Here is a 22,199-nt window from a genome sequence, read left to right as displayed (position 1 = left end):
GGCTACAAGTATACGCAACAGCCGATTGCCCAGCGACCGCGGCAATCGTGTAGTCAATAATTAATTAATTCTTAACTAACAAATAACAGTTTTTGCAACAGATATTTTCAGAAATCGCTCCCTGCTCAAATTATATTTTTATACGGAAAGTAGGTAATGATAGGTAACATTTAATATTAACTAAACCTCACAATGAAAAATCTTAACGTTACTTTAATAAAAGGTACAGAAATAAAACAAAACATCACTTACATAATCATTTATTAAATAAATTACACGTTTGAGTGTATAAAATACAGAACAATTGGCGTATAGGCGTCAAGAAACGTTGTCACACAACTAGGCACGTAGAGAGGTCTAGAGCACCCATACCGATACAATAAGCATTTACTTTTACTATATTCGAAACTTTATGTTCTTAACAATAGGGTTGAATATTAAAAGCTATTCAAATATTAGAGAGTAACCTTTGCTATTTTTATAATGTGTTCGAATTATTTCACTTAGGTGTCAATGAACTTTTGATAATTTGAAATAAGAATCGTATAGGCACCAATACGTGAGTATAAACTTTGAACGAGTAGCTTCACTAGTGAATTGGAACCAATTAATGTTTGAGAATAAATGTATTAGTAGAAATGGTATTAAAATATTTCATTTCGTTAAAAAGCAAACATCAGACACGACATTTTAGATAATTTCGTTATTACAATACTGAAATAAAAAAAAAAGGAATTTTTACCCAATCAGCGTACGTAAATTCTAAACAATTGAATTTTCGCTTCATTGGATTAAAAACTAAATTAAATATACTATTACGCTATGACGTACAAAAATCACTGCGTTTTAGTGCATAAGTTTTAGTTGATAGCGGTTACAGGTTTATAATCTGAATAGCTTTTAAATGGGGACTAACGTTATTTTTACTCACCAGATGGAGCTAGTGTAAACGTCTTGTCTTTACGTCCAATAGGGAATTAACTAGTGTCACACCATTGGTCGTAAAATTTCTTACAGCTGACAGTGATTGGACTAAATACTTCTTGCTACACTACGCCATCTGGTAAGTACAAAAACGGTAACCCCCATTTGTATATGGAATAAGGCGTGTGCGCATGTTTCCTTGGTAGTGGTGGGAGAAATCGTAATATAATATCAATCTTATTTGTAATTGTAATTATTAATATTTAAAAATATTGTAAATTGTGTATTTGTTTTCCAATATTAATTATTTATTTTGTATAAGGCGACGTTCAGGAACTCTTGCTTTAAAATTAGTGACATATATTTTAGGCATGTATAATAATTTATATTTATCGTTGAAAAGACAAATAAATAGATATAATTTGAAGCCTGTCTTTTAATTTTATTATCTTTAACTTAAATGCAGACAAACCATTAATTAATAGAATAACAATAAAAAATCTATATTTTAACTTAAATTCTGAACAGATTCGTACATTATTGTGATTAAACTTAATAGTTTTAATTAAAAATGGTATGAAATACAAAATGAACCTTAAAAACACATTTTGATACAAATATAAAAAAGTATAATTACTTTTTTAATATTGTTTTTATAAATGAAACATATACCTACCAAGAAGTAATGAAATATTTTCTACTAAGCTATACGTAATTCTATCCCATAATGTCATAGAGAAAGGGACAGAGCTATACAAAGCACGCATAGCAAATCTAGTTATCTCTTTCTAGCATTTTAATATTGTATATGCTTTAACGAGTATAATAATTATGTAGCTTAAAAAATGGGGCGTCTTTTGAACACTGTACGAGGTACATACATTTTTTTAGGCACAATATATTCGAATTATTTTAATAACTTAAGAGTCAAACTCTGAATAAATATAGAATTTTCAATAATACCAATATTATAATACAGTTTTTTTTTACTTTTTGTAAAAGTAAAGAGATTTTTTGTTCAGATCCCGTGGACGAATTGCGTTAATTTTTTTTATTTTTAATAAATAAATTTCAATGTTTAATGAGCGAGAAATAATAATATATTAGATTTGTATGTAAACAGTGTAACTATACTTAATTAAAATTACAGCTTATTTTAATAAGGCGTTGTATTTTAATTTGCGATATTTATAAATTTTTAATAAGATCGTCATAGTTGAGATAGAAAAATCCTTAAAAACCCTTTTTCTGAAGGGAAATCATCAAAAGATCTAAAGCAATTAGTATAACATTCGAAAGCCAATATTAATACCTTTTAAGGACGTTTAGTTACAATATGTCACGTTAGATGTCACTATTCAATACCGGTATAGCGCCATCTATTGATAATAATCTAAAACTTTTTTGCAGAAAAGTAGTTTTTGCTTTTTTTATTGGTTTATATACAATCGATGTAGGTGCATGTACAATAGTATTCATATGCTGAAATATTTGGGTTTTTTGAAATATGTAAAGTGTAAGATATTCGAAATGTATGTTCATAAAGTCGTTTTTTAAAATCTACATCGATCATAAACAAACCAATATGACGTTGAAAACTTACTGTAGACGTATTAAAAAATGTATAGAAAACTTACTAATAAAAATAATAACATTGAGATACTTCAGACAATCTTAAAAATAATATGAATTACATCGATAACCATTGAGATTTAAAGAGTAATAATAAATGAAACATTAAATTACGATGTACTTGGGAAGCTGATGGCGGGCATCAGGTGCTTCTGAGTTTAGTAGAGGCCGAGGAGCGCTAGCAGACACTTCTTGTAGTGGCCGGAGCAGTCACCCTGGAAGAAAAGGAATGGATTTGATTAGTAATACTGATTTATCTTTTAGTAAAGTAGTTATCTTATTATCGTTTGTTTACGCGTTTAGATTTTTTGTTTTCCTTATTATGCATTTTTATGTACCAGTGGTCAAACCACACTACACTACATTTTGCTTTTTTTTATGTCGCATCTAGCCGACCGATGTTGAATTCAAGAAAAAGTGATATAAAATTGACGATGGAATAAGTCACTTTAAATTTCTAAATATTTAAACAATCATAAAGTTATAACGGTGGGTTAATCAATCGGTTTGCTGTGCAACTTAGGTTACCGGGGTTTAATTTTCTCCATCAACCCCAATCCTTGATCCTAAAAAACCCAAAATACCGGTAAAGACCACTTGCAACAACTCTGATGTTGTTAATGTATACTATCTATACCATTAAAAGCTCAATAATTATAATAGGGATATTCTGAACGTTAAGAGAAACATACCTCAATCCAGCTCTGCAGCGTCTCTCCATATTTAGCCTGGAAGGCGTCTGATATGTCTCCAAGGTCGATCTCGCTCCGTGTGACCATGATGCGGATGAGCTGACGGTCGTTGGTGCCCAGACCTTTCATCGACTTGTGCAGACGTTCCGCGAAGAACATCGGCTTGTTGCGGACGCTTTTCACTGTAAATTAGAATGATTTGTTTAGTAAAGATTTAGTATGTAACTACACAAAGTATTGAATTTGAGTGGGTGCTTATGCACATAAATTAATCTAGACCCACAAATCAATTACAATTGCAAATCAATAAGTTTTTATTATGGAATAGGGAGCAAACGAGCAAACGTTTCACCTGATGCTAAACGATCAGCGCCGCCCATGGACACACGCAACACCAATTTTGTAATTTGTGGCTATGATGGCTACGTAATTAGATGCTAATAGAGCAACCACACATTATGGGTCTAATGCCCATTCAAATTTTAAACAAACACCTTTTGATGCATACGAGGATCAATCTTGCAGCACATTTTTATAGCATTTTGTAACATTCATTCAACGAATCATCTTCACACCTTTAATCCCCGAAGGGGTAGGCAGAGGTGCACATTATGGCATCTAATGCCACTACAGTGTACACCCACTTTTCACAATTTATGTTGTACCTAAGTCCCATGTAATAGGTGGTGAGCCTATTGCCATAACATTAACATTAACATCAACGAATCACTTAAAAAATAAACACTCCTTTCACACACGCCTACTTTAACATTATAACAACATTAAATTCTTACCGATAGCCCTCAAAGCCTTCTCAAGGTCACCGGAGAACTCAGCCTTGATGGCGTCATCGATGTCGTGTCCAGTCAGATACTGGTACTCTTGGAATATGGCCTTCAGCTGCGGGAAGGAACGGGAGCAGAGTACCGCGTTGAAGACTGATTCGTCAGTGCCGAGACGTAGTTCACCTGGAAGAAGAATATTTAAATATATATTAAACACTAGCTACTTCTGCGCGGTTTCACCCGCTCTGCTTAGCTCCTATTGGTCATAGCGTGATGTTTTATATATGCCTATAGCCTTCCTCGATAAATGCACTATTCAACACAAATGGAATTATTCAATTCGAACCAATAGTTCCGGAGATTAGCGCGTTCAAACAAACAAACAAACAAACTCTTCAGCTTTATAATATTATAGTATAGATTGTAATTCAATATTAACCTACGAATAAATATATTTTAAGAAATGGAAAACCTTTTCACATCACACATCAACAGCTTATATGAGGCTACTGCTGACCAAAGGCCTCTTATCACACGGAGGTTGGAGCATTAGGTAATCACCACGCTTGCTGAATGGGGGTTGGCGATTTCAAACTAATAACTAGAAATTATAAGCTCAAATTTCTTCACAATGTTTTCCTTTACCGTTTGTCAATAAGTGTCTAAATAATCTTAGAAAGTACATATAACTCGGAAAAAGTCACATTAGTACTTTGCCGTTGATAGGTTTCGAACCCGCACTCTCATGCATGAGAATGCATTGTCACATGACTAATAGTTATTATGGTCTAATGAAGTTATAAACAACCCAATCATAATAGTTATGACTAATACATCTCCTCACAAATTACTACTCTATCTAATTCAATCTATTTTCAGAACAACACTCATACACCTTTTAAAGAGAATCCCTATTACTCCTACCTACGTCACAAAGCATATAAACAAACCATCAAATGACGTAGATATAAAAACTCGACCACTGGCCTTAAAGACAGTCATTTATTATAATGACGTCACATTTCTGGGTCAAAGCGTTGTGCAATAATGACGTCATGGTTTAATCATCGAATTTGAAGATTAAGGTTGTGACGTAGTGCTTACGGAAAAGGATAGTGGGTTTTTAAAGAACGTCACTATTGGAATAAACTGTGAATAGGCCTCGAACGTTAGAATATTTTATTATGACACAGCTTTGTCTTGATGGGCTGATTTAATGTTCGGTTTTTCTGGCAGTGAATTAATGGATATCTAAATGATGGGATTATTTCCAAAATTTCACATTTTTATGCGCATATACTGGTAACTAAGCGACAAGGAGGCACATAGAGTAGTTTCCTAGAAATTATTACATTTAACACACCATCATAATATGTAGTTAGAGCTCAACAGCTCGATGAAGTATATTTGAACTGTATATACAACAATTCTAGAGAATAGATAAACAGTGAAGTTATAGTCAGAGCTAGTGACGTCACTCATCTTTGGTGTATCTGGTCTGATACTATTTCGTGTGTAACTCATTGGACCTATTTAGCGAATCTGAGTAACATTAATGGATGTATACTAACGTCAGTACATGACTCACACACATCAAAAACTAAACTGAATTACTATATCATCAAGACCATTAGTCATAAAACAAAAGTAATTTTTCTTTTTTACTTTAAACAGGTATTACGCATAGGACAATCTTAGCTCATTATACATACATACAACTAGACGTTTAAACAGGTGATACACATCTTTGTTGACGCTATTTTGATTCATATCACGTTAAAAATGTGGTAGGAAATCATTTGTTCTGTACTATTCATATACAATCCTTTGTTATGCTGACAAGGTCAATGTCATATGTATTGAAGTTAGGATTTTATGGAGCTATTGATAATAAAACTTGGCTTAAAGTAAACACCAAATTAACACCTATTTAAATAAAGATAATTCTTGAGCAAACTGTACTTAAGACAGTAGTTTGGTAACAAATGAAATCTACAACACAATCTGATTCCAAAACACACTAATTGCCAGTTTCAACATTAATTTATTGATGTATTTGGTTACTAAATTTTAATATAGTTTTAAACTTACTCTCCATATATTATAAAATGACTTCTCCCACCTTGGGCGAGGCGAGACGGAATGTCAGACTATTACTGACTAAAAACCACCCCGTTCCTTCTCCTGCTTTACGAGCCAGAGTCCGCAGCTCCGGATCGAACTATTCTATGTCTAGTTTAGAGATAGGTTATTGAAACTGGATGTAGGATTACTTCTAACTGACTTTTTGTTTAATCAACTTATAAAAGGATGTCTTTATATTTATTTCATACATTTTATTTATCTTATATGGTCGGTTATGTAACAAACACTTAAGCTAATTTGAAGGTTAACCTCAACACGATAAGGTGTATATTTCGTCTTGAGGTAACTCTTCTAAGTAGGTACTTATATACAGGTTGATTCACAGTAAACATGAGTTGGAAACAAGTCGAACGCACTTGAACTTTGATTATCATACGAGGGCCTCTTAGCATTCGTTACTTCAATGAAATAATAAGATTCAAAGAACACGAAATGATTTGGAATCATTGTGAGGAAATTTTGTATTAAATACATCACTTTAAATGAGATAAGTGGGCTTATATTGATCATAGTGTGAAGATTTTATAGCCTACCTATAGGCTGCCTCGATAAACAGACTATCTAACACAAAAATAATTATTCAATTTGAACCAGCAGTTTCAGAGATTAATGCGTTCAAACAAAGAAACTCTTTAGTTATAAAGAATCTATATCTATAGATTTATTTATATGGATGTAAGCATACTTGTACATAATTATATGGGTGTGACTGTCAGTATATCTGCGTTCTTGTTTTAAAATAGGAACCAAACTGGTTCGTAATTAAATTCAACTGGTGTCCGATTTGACCGCATTGTTGATTATTATTTTATACAGCCACAGATGCATTATCACATCCTGTATACTATAAAAAATATCGTCAGTATTGTCACTTTATTTTTAAAATAAACGTTGCTCTAGATTTTTTCCGTGTGCGTGGGTGCGTTTACAAACATACAATTTCATATACACATGACACCTAGACTCGGAACAACAATTTGTGGATCACGCAAAGAGGTTCATGCAGGATGCAAAATCAGTATTTAAACGAGACGTCTAGTTTTAATGTTCTTTCCTAGTTAGTTAATTTATTACAACAGTAATCCTACACTTGTGTTTGCGTCACTTTCTTTGAATGAGCAATATAATTATTGCTGATTATATGCAGATTAATCTTAATTTATAATCCTGTCCACTGAATTAAGCACATTCTACTCTTTCATTACATTTTCAACCTTATTTCTTTTGTAGTAGAATTGAAAATGCTTTAAAGATGACTTTGCCTATAATAAAATTAGCACCTATATGCCACTTCAGATATGTCACATGTATTGAATTAGTCCGATAATTTGAAGGCAAATAGTCTAGTTTCTTTAAGGACGCGTTCTCAAATCTGACGTAAATAAGCTATTTTTCAGTACATATTACGACCAAAAGAAACTTAACTGAACATAACTAACAATTACAATAGATAGATCACTTCTTTATCTCCAAAATATTGATTTGTAATGTGAAAAATATATATTTTATTATTGCAAACACGATTTTTCTTTACCTCTTCACACAAAATTGACAAAAAAGGGTTGAGTTTAGGAACATTTTACTGCTACTACACGCATAATTCTGAATCTCAAAAAAATATCCCGGGGAAGCAGACATAATCAAAAATTATACTATGGGAAAAAATTACGAAAATATTTCAAATTGTCTCGGAAATAAATAAAAGTTCCCGTTTAATTTTTCCTCCTATTTTGCTGTCAGACATCACCTTTAAAGCGTAGCAATAAGGGTTATTTTATTTGTTTACTATTTAGATTTATTGGATAGAAAATGTCAAATGAAATTTCAGTCTGCGCTCGAGCGCTGTCGTGGGTGGACGCTGCGTCGCCTGTTACAAAAAATGGCCTTGAAAAAGATCGCTGTACGAGTACAAAATATTTGATATTATACTTCACAAACCAATCTTGATATTTTTACCGACTTCACAAAAAGGAGGAGGTACTATGTTCGGCTGTTTGTATGTTTTTTTACACATTCTGTACGAGCAACACTTTACTGAATATAGAATGTTTCGTTATATTATTTTGAACATGAGGTTAAATCAAAATCCAAGATGGCGCCGACAAGATTTGCCAACTTTCCATCATGGGTGTCATTTTCATGCTTTTTGGGGTCGCTTATAGCGAATATGGAGTCAAAATCAAAATCCAAGATGGCGCCGACAAGATTTGCCAACTTTCCACCATGGGTGTCATTTTCATGGTTTTTGGGGTCGCTTATAGCGAATATGGAGTCAAAATCAAAATCCAAGATGGCGCCGACAAGATTTGCCAACTTTCCATCATGGGTGTCATTTTCGTGGTTTTTGGGGTCGCTTATAGCGAATATGGAGTCAAAATCAAAATCCAAGATGGCGCCGACAAGATTTGCCAACTTTCCAACATGGGTGTCATTTTCATGGTTTTTGGGGTCGCTTATAGCGAATATGGAGTCAAAATCAAAATCCAAGATGGCGCCGACAAGATTTGCCAACTTTCCAACATAGGTGTCATTTTCATGGTTTTTGGGGTCGCTTATAGCGAATATGGAGTCAAAATCAAAATCCAAGATGGCGCCGACAAGATTTGCCAACTTTCCAACATGGGTGTCATTTTCATGGTTTTTGGGGTCGCTTATAGCGAATATGGAGTCAAAATCAAAATCCAAGATGGCGCCGACTAGATTTGCCAACTTTCCATCATGGGTGTCATTTTCGTGGTTTTTGGGGTCGCTTATAGCGAATATGGAGTCAAAATCAAAATCCAAGATGGCGCCGACAAGATTTGCCAACTTTCCATCATGGGTGTCATTTTCATGGTTTTTGGGGTCGCTTATAGCGAATATGGAGTCAAAATCAAAATCCAAGATGGCGCCGACTAGATTTGCCAACTTTCCATCATGGGTGTCATTTTCGTGGTTTTTGGGGTCGCTTATAGCGAATATGGAGTCAAAATCAAAATCCAAGATGGCGCCGACAAGATTTGCCAACTTTCCATCATGGGTGTCATTTTCATGGTTTTTGGGGTCGCTTATAGCGAATATGGAGTCAAAATCAAAATCCAAGATGGCGCCGACTAGATTTGCCAACTTTCCATCATGGGTGTCATTTTCATGGTTTTTGGGGTCGCTTATAACGAATATAAAGTGAAAATCTAAGTTCAAGATGGCGCCGACATAAATATATAAATGACCATGCCAGATCCCCCACTAAATTTCATCAATGTACAAAAAATGTAAATTAATCAAAATTATGCAATGAAAATAAGACCCTTGGTTACTTAATTATTATTCTGATAAACTTGCGGATAAAAATTAGGAAATAAAAAGAATTTAAAAAACCCAAGGCCTATTTCCTGTATTTATCGCGACCCTCTGCGTTTCTTAGTACGCTTGCACAAGGAACAAAACGAGTAATTCAATAAAAAAAAAGATTTATTAATGTAATGTGTACGAATTTTAATATGAATTTGGTTTTAATACATACTGCTAGTAAATTTTTTTTTTATAATATATATTATAATGAATGCATATTATAATTATGATTTCGTGTTTGAACGTTAGTGATTAGATGTAACGAAACCTCATTGGCGTGCGTGTGTCATTATGTCCAAAAAGTCATTATTTGACATTCGCTCTGTCTGTTCTGTTTACATTGTTGTTTCGTTATGATTATGAATTAAAGTAGGATTACTAAAGGTGATATTGGTGATGAGTGATGACATTCCTTCCTTTCATAGCTAAACACCCTATGATAGCATTGTAATTTAATTATTTCTACTATTATAACTGCAATTAACCTAACCTAAATGTAATATTTTGTACTTAGATTCATATAGAAACCGCAAGATCTAAAGGCTTTTAATCATGTTTTTAGTTATCACTAATAGAGCAGCAATAGAATGCTACATTTGGCATGTCAGTACACTATATTTTTTTGGTGGGACAAAGCTCTATAGAGATTCTGGCAATGTCATTTTTCGACATGAGTGTCATTGTTGTGGTTTTTGGGGTCGCTAATATCGAATACGGAGTGAATCATTCGATTTTATAAAAATTGTCTTCTTACGGAATTAATTGACCCAAGACAGGCAAGAAATATGAATTTACGGGCTCATTCCTCGCATATTCAAACAAATATCGTGAAAATAAAGAATTGATGTTTAATTTATTTTATGTATTTTCTTTGTTTGTTCCACCCAGGTCTTGTCACGTTCGTTACCATAATTGTTTTTTTTTTATCTTGGCGACCCCGAAAACCATTGATATAAAACCATAATAAAATATACAATGTGATAGGGGTGAGACTTCTAACCCGTTAAGGCTGAGTTCTACATCTAATTTTATCGACAAAAGTCGGGGGTCGAAGGGGTCGAATCCCCCTTAAAATTATGGCAATTTTAATATTTTTTTTACTTTTTTTGATATCAAAGGTTGTATGCGTCGTAGAAACAAAAAAAAACGACAAACGGTAGCTAATAACCTTGGCTAACTAATTCATTACTTTTTTCAAATGTTTGATAATGTTTTGGTGAGAAAAAAATCATTTGTGAATTATTTTTACCGAAAAAATCACAATTTTTCAATATTTTCAATTAGGGGTTCAACCCCCATATTATTTTTTTTGTCGATAAAATTAGATGTAGTACTCAGCCTTAACGGGTTAGAAGTCCCACCCCTATCACATTGTAGATTAAAAAAACTTAAAAACATGTTTTTGTGATGAACCGAACAAAATAATTTTAATATTAATACTAACAGTAGGCGGAAAATTTAGTATTGTTATGAGAATAATTAGTATAAAAGATATGGCGAAAAAGTGCTCATCACGCTAAATATCTTTTCTTGAAAGTATATTCAAATCTCTTCAGGTTCGGCTGGGCTGGAGTCCATGTCAGGGATTCTACATCCTCGATTTTCGTATGGCGCTAAAATGTGCTCATCACGCTGAACAACTTTTCTTAAGATAGTATATTCATATAAAATGCTCATCACGCTAAATATCTTTTGTTGAAAGTATATTTAAATCTCTTCAGGTTCGACTGGGCTGGAGTCCATGTCAGGGATTCTACATCCTCGATTTTCGTATGGCGCTAAAATGTGCTCATCACGCTGAACAACTTTTCTTAAGATAGTATATTCATATCTCTTCAGGTTCATCTGGGCTGTTAAGTGTCCACGTCAGGGATTCCTGACCCTTGATTAATTTCTACGAGGTATTAATTTGCCACCGGTCCTTGATAAGTCTACAAAGTTTGAACGAAATCGGTCCGTTTAAAATGGGTAAAAATCGAGTTGGAAGAGGTCGGTTATATAGAATTGACGTGTAAAAGTGTTATTTTATAATCTATTTACAGAAATAAATATCATTTATCATTTATCATTTATCATTTATGAAACATACAAACAAACACACATACATACATCCTTTACATATGAAACTAAATAAAAGCATGTAAAAAGTTAGTTTTGCGTTGGCACCATTTGATTTTTGATTTCGAACGCTTACTTTCCGAAAACTATGAAAATGACACCAATCGAATAATCCGAGCCCAAATTCGGCACTGAACGGAATTGAACAACAGATAACACAAAACATTTGAGTCTACGCACGCACTAAACAAAATAAAAATATTAAAAAAGAAAGTAAGAAAATATTCAAACTTTCAAAGTATCAAGTTCATTTTGTCATAATTTCCGCAGCTATCCGTGCGTATGTGTGTATTGTCGAGAGTCGTGTCAATGTAGTGATGCGATTCGATACCTGTCAATTATGAGAACGCGTCCTTAAGGAAGCTAGAACCTTAAAAAGATTACATTCAAACTATTGTTTTGGTACTAATAACAGCATAGAACAACCTAAGTATTAACCTAGGTCGTGTGTCATCGACCTATACATTGTATAATCATGCAATTTTCGACCTTATTTTAACGTTTTATGGTTTATTTTTGTTTGAACTGAGCAGTGATATTTATTGGGTATTATTCACAGATTTTTCATTCTTATGGCTATAGTAATAAGGTTCAATATCTTACCAGCTTGGAGCAAGCTCCTGGCGTCCTCCCTAGCCTTCTCTGCGTCAACGTGGAAGTCCTCAGATCGGTTGCCCTAGAAACGATAGTAAATAAAATCGTTAGATAACATTAAATACATTCATGCAATAGTTAAAAATCCTTAAATACATTCATGCAATATTAAAAAAATATATATTCCGTCAATTTAAAAATATAAAGTTAGTTTAATATCTCATTTGAAATTTACTAGAGGAACTTATCTTACAAAACTCTCATATTAAAAATGCGAAAGTTTGTTACTTCGTGTGCATGTTTATTACTCAATCACGTTAAAATGGCTGAAGGAATTATTGAATGAAATTTACAACGGATATGGATTATGACTATAGCCTTTTAATTCCACAAGAACGCGGGAGATGCCGCTGACAGAAGCTAGTATTTTGATAAAATTAATTAGCATAGTGATACTTAGTATCACCATTGTCCTATTAATCCTGAGATGCTTATCGTTCCTTAGAAGGGTAAGCAGAGGAAGATCGTTTTTAACCTCTTTGTAAAAGAATGCGAGTCACAGACCAAAACCACAGCAAAAAAAAAAAATTCATTTAAAAAAATAACTTACCATAGAGAGTGACGTCATCAGCCGTTTGAAGTTCCCGGATGTGTCACCGCGCAGATCGTCCTCAAGAAGATTTCCGTACACTGTGAAACAAATAAACGTTTAATGAATAAATTAATTCGTAATAGGACATGGGTATTTTGTAACTCGCAGAAAACCGACGTGAAACAACTTGCGTTGGGTGAGTAAGTTTACCTAAGGCCCAATTACTCCCCTTTCCCAATCTTCTCAATTCCCGATTCCCTAACAACTCTTAAATTCCTAACCCCCAAAAGGTCGGCAACACACTTGTAACGCCTCTGGTGTTTCGAATGTCCAAGCACGGCGGTGCTTACTATCAATCGATCCATCGGCAAGTTTACTGTGATCTAACTGCTAGTTTACAGGGTTAAACTACTAAAAAAAATTTTTGAAGTTATTTCATTCTCCTTACAAATACATATTTTAATTGCGAAATTATATTACTCTATCTCTTTGTTAAAACCTTCCCGCTTTCCGTCTAAGCTAGTGGCCCAATATAAATGAAACTTGGCATGAGAATAGTTAGGTAAACCGGGAAGCACATAAAATAGTATTGAATGGGATAATTCACTGAATTACACGTGGGTGAAATCGCTAGCAGATGCTAGTAAAACATAATTTGAACTCTGTATCATCGTTTTAAAGTTGAAAATCCTACGAAAATGTTGACCTAATCACGGATACTGGTGTAATTTCACGATAAACATTTAAAATAAGCAATGAGTGTACTCAATGCTATTGTTCTCTTCACCATACTTTCTCGTAACAGTGACGTATACTTTGGAGGGTTGCCTACAACAATATTACTAAGAACTAAAGAGTTTCTATGTGTGCCAAGAATCAATGATTTTCCCGCTAACAGATTTCCTATTTTCATATCGGTTGATCAGAATCTAAATATGAATATAATGAATCTTGTAGAATGTTTGGAAGTATAAAAATCCAGGACTGGTTTATGCCCAAAGCCTTAGAATTGTGTTGAATAAAGCACGAAGAAAAATTTTATTAGACTTTTCAATTTAGAACTGTAGGTAGGTATAGAGTACTATAATAGTATTAGTAATTTGCTCCTCTATTTATCTAGCCCGGTGGAAATTCTCACAGATTTCCCATGTCGTGGGGTCGATGGACTATTACCGGCTAAAACCACCGTGGCGGTCCTCCACTGCCTGTGGCCGTGATCCGGGTTATCCTTACGGAATTACCATGACATCCTGAGCTTGTGATGTTGAGAATTTAAGAACAAGGAGTATAATATGATGACATCTGATAAAGGACAATGAAAAAAGAAAACATTTACGCTAATTCCATATAACTCGGAATGAAAAAAGCAGAAGTACCGAGTCGTTAACATAATTTGCATAGCATCTGACAGCGTGTAGAAACAATCTCGACCCTACCACATAGAGCTTAAAACAGAAATTCCTCCAATTACAAGCAATCAATCTTCTACTCGAGAAGAAATCGAAGGCTATATTATCTAACTGGCAATATTAAGCAAAAAACTGTTGAATCATCGCATCAAAAAGCCTATGACGTAATATTTCGTGTGAAGTCAGACATTTTGTCAGCGCGCCAAAAATATTGTTCTGTTCCGTATAAAAATCGTTTATACATCGTTTTAATGCCAGTTTACTTTACAAACGAAAGGAATTTTATGAATAACGCAGATTTTGTTATAAATACTTATGTAATAAGATGAGAAAAAGATTTGAAATGTACCTATGCGTGATATTGGTTGCTGGTCGCGTGACTACAAAAGCGACTATCGATATTACGATCTCAAGTTCCATTGTCGTGTTGAGAAAAGTACATATTAATGAATGAAAAAAATATTAGCACTACATAAAGCATTGACATTGTGATACCAATAGATTACAAAACATCTAAGCCTATTCAGAAGTCCAATCACTTTTAAACTAAAAATAATCTGAGTAGCTATTAGTAAAGTCAAAATGATTTTTAAATTAAAATCTCATTAGTATAGTGTATTACAATATTAGGTACATTCCAATCTTTATAAACTTAAATAACAGTAAATAAGAAGAAAACATGACGATACTGCTAATTGATATACAATTTCCTTAACTCGTTAACTGCCATTTGGCACGCTTTACGAAGGATTTGCTTTCAACAGTTTTATTTCGGCAGTTAAAGCTTTAAAGATCATACAAGAAATGGTTTCTGTAGGAAAACTTAGTAACAGCTGAATGTCAGACTAGACCAGACTAGACTACAATATGGATTTTTCAATAGACTCCGTAACGATCTTCACTTGGCATCGTGCCCAAAACCACCAACGCAAATCACTAGGATTTTTCAAACGCATTTTGTACTATGAAACTAGGTTCGCACGTTACACACATTTTTATCCCAGTAGTATACTGTGACATAAAATATATTTGGTATGCAGGTAAAGAATATTAAGATTGGTTCAGTACAGATAGAGACAGTACGCAAACATTGGTTGGCTGCTGAAATGACATGGTTAAAAAAGACATGGCTTCGAAGAAAGCATACAATACAATTTAGTACCTAGATCACAAATTCCTTTAATAAGTAGCGACAGTAACAAAATGTATCTGCCGTCCTCAGAGACATTTAATGCTTACTTAAACTATTCTATTCCTTAATAACGATTTTGCTCCATAAGGACCTTTTTTTAAGGGAGGAAAATCATCCAATGTCTTCTCCTGCCTTGGGCGAAGCGAGAGGGAGTGTCAGACTCTTACTGACTAAAAACCATCCCGTTCCTACTCCTTCTTTTCGAGCCGGAGCCCCGGTAAACCCATTAGGTAGTCATCAGCTGTAAACAATAGCTAAGGACTGGGTTAAGAAAGTACTAAATGACTTTGAATACGGAGGTAATGGAGGCATGTCATCAATCTTTGTTTCAGAATGACAGAGAGAGCAACATTATACCTCTCACTCTGGACGATATTGACAAATTGCTAACGAATTAACATTACAAATGTAGGTCGGTTATTATACCACAACTTCACCTGACACGAAAATGACGAAAAAGGTCGCACGTTTTATGGTAAACATGTTTTCTACAACCGTGTTCGAGAGGAAAAGGAATTTAAAACGAGACAATTAATTATATTTTTAACCATAGCAACGTCACGCCTTTTATCCCCGAAGGGGTAGGCAGAGGTGCTCATTACGACACGTAATGCCGCTATACAATGTACACCCACTTTTCACCATTTGTGTTATAAATCCCATGTAATAGGGGGTGAGCCTATTGCCATATACTGGGCACAATTCCAGACTCAATGCTACTACTGAGAAATTTTCGGAAAACCGAATAAAGCCCAGTAATACTCGACCAAGGAAGCAAGTCATTTTTAACTGTGCACACATACTATTATTATCTCCACAAAAATGGAAATTTTCCATTTGTATATTAGGTACTTATTATATAAAGCCAAGGTGGTAATATAACAGGAAAATTGCATTCAATAATAGTACTCGGAATCAATACCTAGGTACATGACTTTCCATATTATTTGAATTCACTATATAAAGTAAACAAATATGTGAAAGGACCGTGAATACACCAACAAGTGTTTTTGTTATTTATTTAAAATCCAGTCTATTGAGTTGATACTGAACACACACTCATACACTTCTGGGTTTTTCCCCGATCACTATTTCATATTAAAACTCCTTTATGTATAATGACAATGGAAATTAAGAATATCATAATCGGTAGTTGGGACATAATGTTTATGTTGAAGGAATTTAAACTCAATTAACAGAGTATACGGTTGAAATTACAATGAAGAAAAATAAAAGATCTTTTTCGGATTCAGACTATGGATAACGAAACAAAAGAAGTTCACTAGCAGGTCTAGGGGAAAAATATCCGACATTAATGTTTATGTTGAAGGAATTTAAACTTCAATTAACAGAGTATAAGGTTGATATTCCAATGAAGAGAAAAAAGATCTTTATCACACATACCTACCTACGTTATTTAATGTTTATGTTAAAGGAATTTAAACTCAATTAACAGAGCATAAGATTGATATTACAATGAACAGAAATCAAGAAATAAAAGAACTACCTACGTTATTTAAGTACTATAGCACTGGATCGGAACTGACCCGCAGTGGCCGCAGTATATTAGGCGTTTGAAGGAAACGTTTCATTACGCTAGCCCAAGGACTAGTGTCCTAGAAACTCTTAGTTTTGCACCAATTTACGCAATTTCATACCAATCGTGTATCATCGTTGCAAATGGCATTGCTTGTATCCGCCGCGAGATTATAAGCGTAGGTATGTCGCGTTGTGAATGTAAATGAATTGTTCATGTGACTTGTACTGTTTAACTTTATGCTGTAGTGTATTTACTATGAAAAAATCTTAATGAAGTTTTGTTTATCAGTTTTTTCTAAATAAGAGAAACGTTGACATGCCTGTTAAATCCCTTAAACTACTATTTTCTTTGGTGTCATCTCGTCTGTACAAACATACTATTTCACATACCTACACATGACATCCAAACCCAAAACAATTATTTGTGGATCACACAAAGAGTTGCTCCGTGCGGGCATCGGGCCTGCTATATGCTGCAAGGCAGTCAGTTGCCTAGCATCGCACCAACCGTGCAGTCACATTTTGACATTTATATTGAGTGCTATGTAAATAATTGGCCTACCGACGTAACCTAATCACATGGACTTTTATCTATTCTATAACAATTTAGATCAAGCTAATTCTTTCAACTTGCTACATACCTAATTTACGTCTACAGTAGCTATTAAGTAAGAAGATAATCTACATATCAATCAACTCATTATGTCAGGTAGTCATCACCTGACGAGACGCGTTGACGCATTCATTCATTCGTAGCACGATAGAGCGAGACAGATGTGAATAGAGCGAGACGCAAAATCAACCTGTATAATGTGTAGCTATGTATGTATAGAGTATAACATGCCATCAGAATGCCAAGTGCGAGTTTTTCTACGTTTAACGTAATCGAAACATTACACCGTTTAACGTTTTAATTGGTTGGCGAATTGGAAAAGGCCAATCAGTACTTTTAGTACTGGTTTCCTTTACGTTTAAAGTAATCGAAACGTGAACGCGTTCGGAGCTCTGATTAGCTGGCTCAAATAAACCAACCAATGCGAGCGCTGAACGTCATAAGCGTGTCGAACGCGTTAACATATAACAAACTTGCACTAGGCCTTCAGATTCTAACTAGGTACAAACACTACACAATAATTAGAACTGAAATGGGTACAATGAGTGCTTGATATTTATCAGTAGTTAGTATCCGCACGATGACGTATGCACATGAGTGCATACGTCATGTATGAACAAGGCATATAAAAAACAAATACATACATAATTTGAACCTTATTTCAAAGTGCATAAAGTTGCATTTTCTGTAGTCAATGGAAAATATAAGCGTTGAAAAGCTATGTAGGTATGTGGTAAACTGAAAAATAGTTTTGGTAGATTATATTTGCATGCTGTCAAAAGATAAAAGGGTTTTTCCCTAACATATTACCTACCTACAGTATAAATTAATTTCAAGGCTTCCACATACATGGAGATAAATACCAGTTTATAAATACCATAAGACTGAGTAAAATATTTTGTAGTAAAAAAACCGATTACAATTTTAGACCCTAAGTTATGAGTGTTAGGACATTTAATTGAACACCTCAATAAATTATTTATTAGGAAACGTCGCAACTAAGTATCTACTCAAAAAACGAATAAAATTCTCGAAGATATTTTAGCCAAAAAATATGAATTGGTGATAAAATAATAATAATATATAAATTAATATATAATAATAAATAATATATAATATATAATAATATATAAATAATAAAATCGTATTGTGCGACAGCGTTAAAAATATCTAACGCTGTTCCACAATGTCTCGTTGTGAGTGCGTTTACAAACGTACAAGTTCACAAACACATGTCACTCAGACACGAAACAACAATTTATAGATCACACAAAGCCTTGCTCCGCGTAAGAAACGTTGCGCGGTAGCTGCTTGCCTAGGCACCGCACTAACCGTGCAGTCAAAGATATCACCAGAGACGTCTAGGAATAGCTACGATTCAGATTCAGAATACCACAGCTTAGACGTCGCAAAAACAGGTATAATGATAACTATTCAGAAGCCATAACGATTAAATGATCCAAAAATAAAACGATTGACAGCTAACGCCGATTAAAAACTGTTACATTACACAATGGACAACAGACACCAATTAAAAACTGTTCACAAAATATAAGTTTTTAAACTGACTGTCACTAGTAATATCATTAGAACTTTAGTTAAAACGGGATATTTACCTTGTTTATTCCTTTATGTGATTTTGCACTTGCAACAGTGCCAAAATATTGGAAACTCACAAAAACTAATAAGCATTGGTAAACATCCCGTTTTAACTTCTAATGTAATGTTCACAAAATATTTATTTAAACCGGTTATCATTATCGGACAACGTATAACAAAAACAATATAAATAAATTTATGACAATGTCAAAACCAGCAGTTACCAATTAACCGACCCACTAAGTTTAAATTACTGAATTATTTATCATATTTTGCGGTTTACCTCAACGGTCAGTAACATAGTACCATTCCATTATTCAGGATAATAACATAACATTACCCACAAAATGGTAGTTAAAGATGGACTTATGTACGTACATAGTTATGAATAATGATGTAATAACACCCTTAAGGGCAGAAAGTACGTGTATAATAAATACCACTTCAATGGAAACACGATATTTAACTTAATTAAAATATTATGTAGTCTAGCTAGAACAACCATAAATATAACAGAAACGTTGAAATGATACAAGTACTTGCTTAACTTGCTTTACTTACATGGGAAATGATACAAGTGCCTATCACTTTAAGATTCAAAATCAGAAAGGAAATCAAATTAGAACAAGAATAAGAACAACCCCTAAAAGCAAAACTAGAAAAGGGCTGAACCGTTGCGGATAATTCTTTTTTGTCTTCATTAAAAATCTAAAAGCCTCGTGGAGCAAAGTTAAGCTAGATCAAGATAAAAGAAAAGAAAAGAAAAAAAATATAACAGGGGAGGTACTCACTAGCAGTATAAGTCTGCTTGATGACGTTGATCTCATGGTTGGACATGGTGCACATGACTTCAATGAGAACGTCCTCGTCAGTGCCGATGCCCGCGATGGCATCATGGAGCTCCTTGCAGTAGAACTGGGGCAAGGGAGTCATCAGAGCCACCAGCAGATCCTCAAACTTGCCACTGGTTTCACTCTTCAAGTCCGCCACCAGATCCTGGGAGAAGAAAATAAGATTATTATGATTTCTTCACCCAATAGTGGGGAGTTTATATCTTATACTTATTACGTAAAGCTGAAGAGTTGTTTGTTTGTTTGAACACGCTAATCCTTGGAACCACTGGTCTGAATTAAAATATTATTTTTGTGTTGGATAGCCCATTTATCGAGGAACATTATAAGCTATAAAACATCACGCTACGATCAATAGGAGGCGAGCTGAGTGGGTGAAAACGCGCGGAAGTAGCTAGTTTTGTATACTTCTTACTACTAAATTATCTCGTGCTAAACAAGAACATTGTTCAGAAGCGTCGATTTCTAATAAAAATTGCATGAAATGCTATTTGGTCAAGCTTTTAATGACAAACAGATCGTTTTGTACCTATCTGAACACCATGACATTGTACCATGGACATTTAGGAGTAGTTAAGGCAAAGTAAGTAATATGAATATGAATAAGTATGTTTATTTAAACAATTCAATAGACGACACCGGTAAACTGAACCAATGAATAACTGTCAAGTCCAGAAGACCGAACGAAGCATCTATTATCTAAAGCAAAGTTTGTTTTAACTCAAAATGTATAGCTTGTGTAGCGACATCGCACTTTCGGTTATAGCCTTGACTGGCCTTGAGTTGTTCCCATGAGGAAAATCCACTAATGACGAATTAAGTTACGTCATACGACGGCCACGCTTCGAGTCGCGAACTAGTTTAAACTCACTACGAGTTCTTTCTAGGAAACTGTCTAACAAGGTAAAACATTCTTAGAACAGCTAATCCCATATTGCTAGAAAAATCAATATAGAAACATTATTAAGAGCGCATGCTGTAACGGTTTACATATAAACTTAAAAATCGTCCACTGTTGAACACAGGCTCTCCATTCCCTCTAAAATTCATTAAAAGTTCACAACATTGAAAAATACGACTTACGTTACTGATTATATTCACATATTTATGTACGGCGTATGAGTATAGAGTTTCATTAAAATCGGTTTATTTATTCAATGATAATATGTATATGAGAATTTTTTATTTTCAAAAAACTGCACTACGTAAACGCTCACGCTAAAATATTTATGTACTTACCTACTTTTTCCTCATGTGCATGTGACAATATTACTTAATAAAAACTTTTCCCTAATAACATAATAATACCTGGTATATTATGATTTTGGTTTCAACGACAATGATTTCATAATGTATTAATTTGTATCCTATTTCATTTAGATTTTAGAGTTGCTAGTATAAGTTTCAATCCTACGCACTTTTTATAAAAGATCTAGATGTCTACCACCTTAATTGGTTACGTTCTATATGAATGAGTTTATGTACGTCTAATACTTGGTAGCACTCCATTCTAAGAAAGATATAGTTATCATATAGTTACATATCTAGTCAGTGTTACAAGGTTAGTGTTGGGGACAAAATAATCGATAAATGACGTTTCGATATTGGATTGGCCATCCGATCCGAATGTTAGGGGATGGAGGACTTGTCTACGAGTCAAAAGGTGTATATAACCGATGTAAACCTGGATCGATATACCTAATGGCGATTATGCGTCCCGCCGAAAATAGGTTTTGGGGCGTTTTTACTAGGTATTTTGCCTGTATAACTTCAACAGTATTGAGTTTGCATGTCGCAATAATAGCAGGGAACCTATGAGTCTCTAGCTCTCTTATTATCTTCTAGTATAGTAATTGTATATTAAAATTACTATATGCCTGAATGTTGATTGTGAACTGGTCAAAATGTAAAATTAAACTAAATTCTTTAACGATATTTCTACACATTGTTTGAGGAAAACTAAGTTCTGTATGATGCATGATTTCTATAAATATTTGTACTAAAAACAACATTGCATGCAGCCGTGTGACGTGAACACTATAGGTAGACTTAATAACCTAGTTGGAAATGCGGTTATCGTATTCATTAGTTCTCGAATATAGGTACCATATAAACCATAGCTCTAATTTATTTATAAATACGTTATGTACCCCAAGGCCAGTATTAGAACTTACAATCACTTGT

The 22,199-nt window shown here is 34.0% G+C and overlaps 2 protein-coding genes across 5 annotated transcripts in view; one reads left to right on the top strand and one right to left on the bottom strand.

The window, feature by feature from the left end:
* Positions 1-244: 244 nt before the first annotated feature.
* LOC118266947 (annexin B9) overlaps positions 245-22,199 on the bottom strand; it is a 28,322-nt gene continuing 6,367 nt past the window's right edge. For all 4 annotated transcript variants that reach the window (XM_035580607.2, XM_035580608.2, XM_035580610.2 and 1 more), the window contains 6 exons: positions 19,956-20,160; positions 12,831-12,910; positions 12,230-12,302; positions 4,043-4,216; positions 3,249-3,430; positions 245-2,771 (listed from right to left, as the gene is read on the bottom strand). In XM_035580607.2, coding sequence (XP_035436500.2) covers positions 2,715-2,771; positions 3,249-3,430; positions 4,043-4,216; positions 12,230-12,302; positions 12,831-12,910; positions 19,956-20,160 — 771 coding nt within the window. In that variant the 3' untranslated portion in view covers positions 245-2,714. The remainder of the gene's footprint in view (positions 2,772-3,248; positions 3,431-4,042; positions 4,217-12,229; positions 12,303-12,830; positions 12,911-19,955; positions 20,161-22,199) is intronic.
* Positions 8,319-9,348, top strand: LOC126912157 (uncharacterized). The gene is made up of 2 exons (XM_050702911.1): positions 8,319-8,603; positions 8,703-9,348. Exons 1-2 carry the CDS (start codon positions 8,346-8,348, stop codon positions 9,342-9,344), a joined length of 900 nt encoding a protein of 299 aa, XP_050558868.1. The 5' UTR covers positions 8,319-8,345; the 3' UTR covers positions 9,345-9,348.

Source organism: Spodoptera frugiperda, chromosome 23 (assembly GCF_023101765.2).
Source record: "Spodoptera frugiperda isolate SF20-4 chromosome 23, AGI-APGP_CSIRO_Sfru_2.0, whole genome shotgun sequence".
Classification (NCBI taxonomy): Eukaryota; Metazoa; Arthropoda; class Insecta; order Lepidoptera; family Noctuidae; genus Spodoptera; species Spodoptera frugiperda.
This window is presented reverse-complemented; position numbering and strand designations above follow the sequence as displayed.

Excerpts from the sequence above, each read along its gene's own strand:
- LOC126912157 (XM_050702911.1), top strand. The coding sequence starts at position 8,346 with ATGGAGTCAAAATCAAAATCCAAGATGGCGCCGACAAGATTTGCCAAC. Across the intron at positions 8,604-8,702 it reads TTGCCAACTTTCCAACATGG|GTGTCATTTTCATGGTTTTT; the intron begins GTGTCATTTTCA and ends TTTCCAACATAG.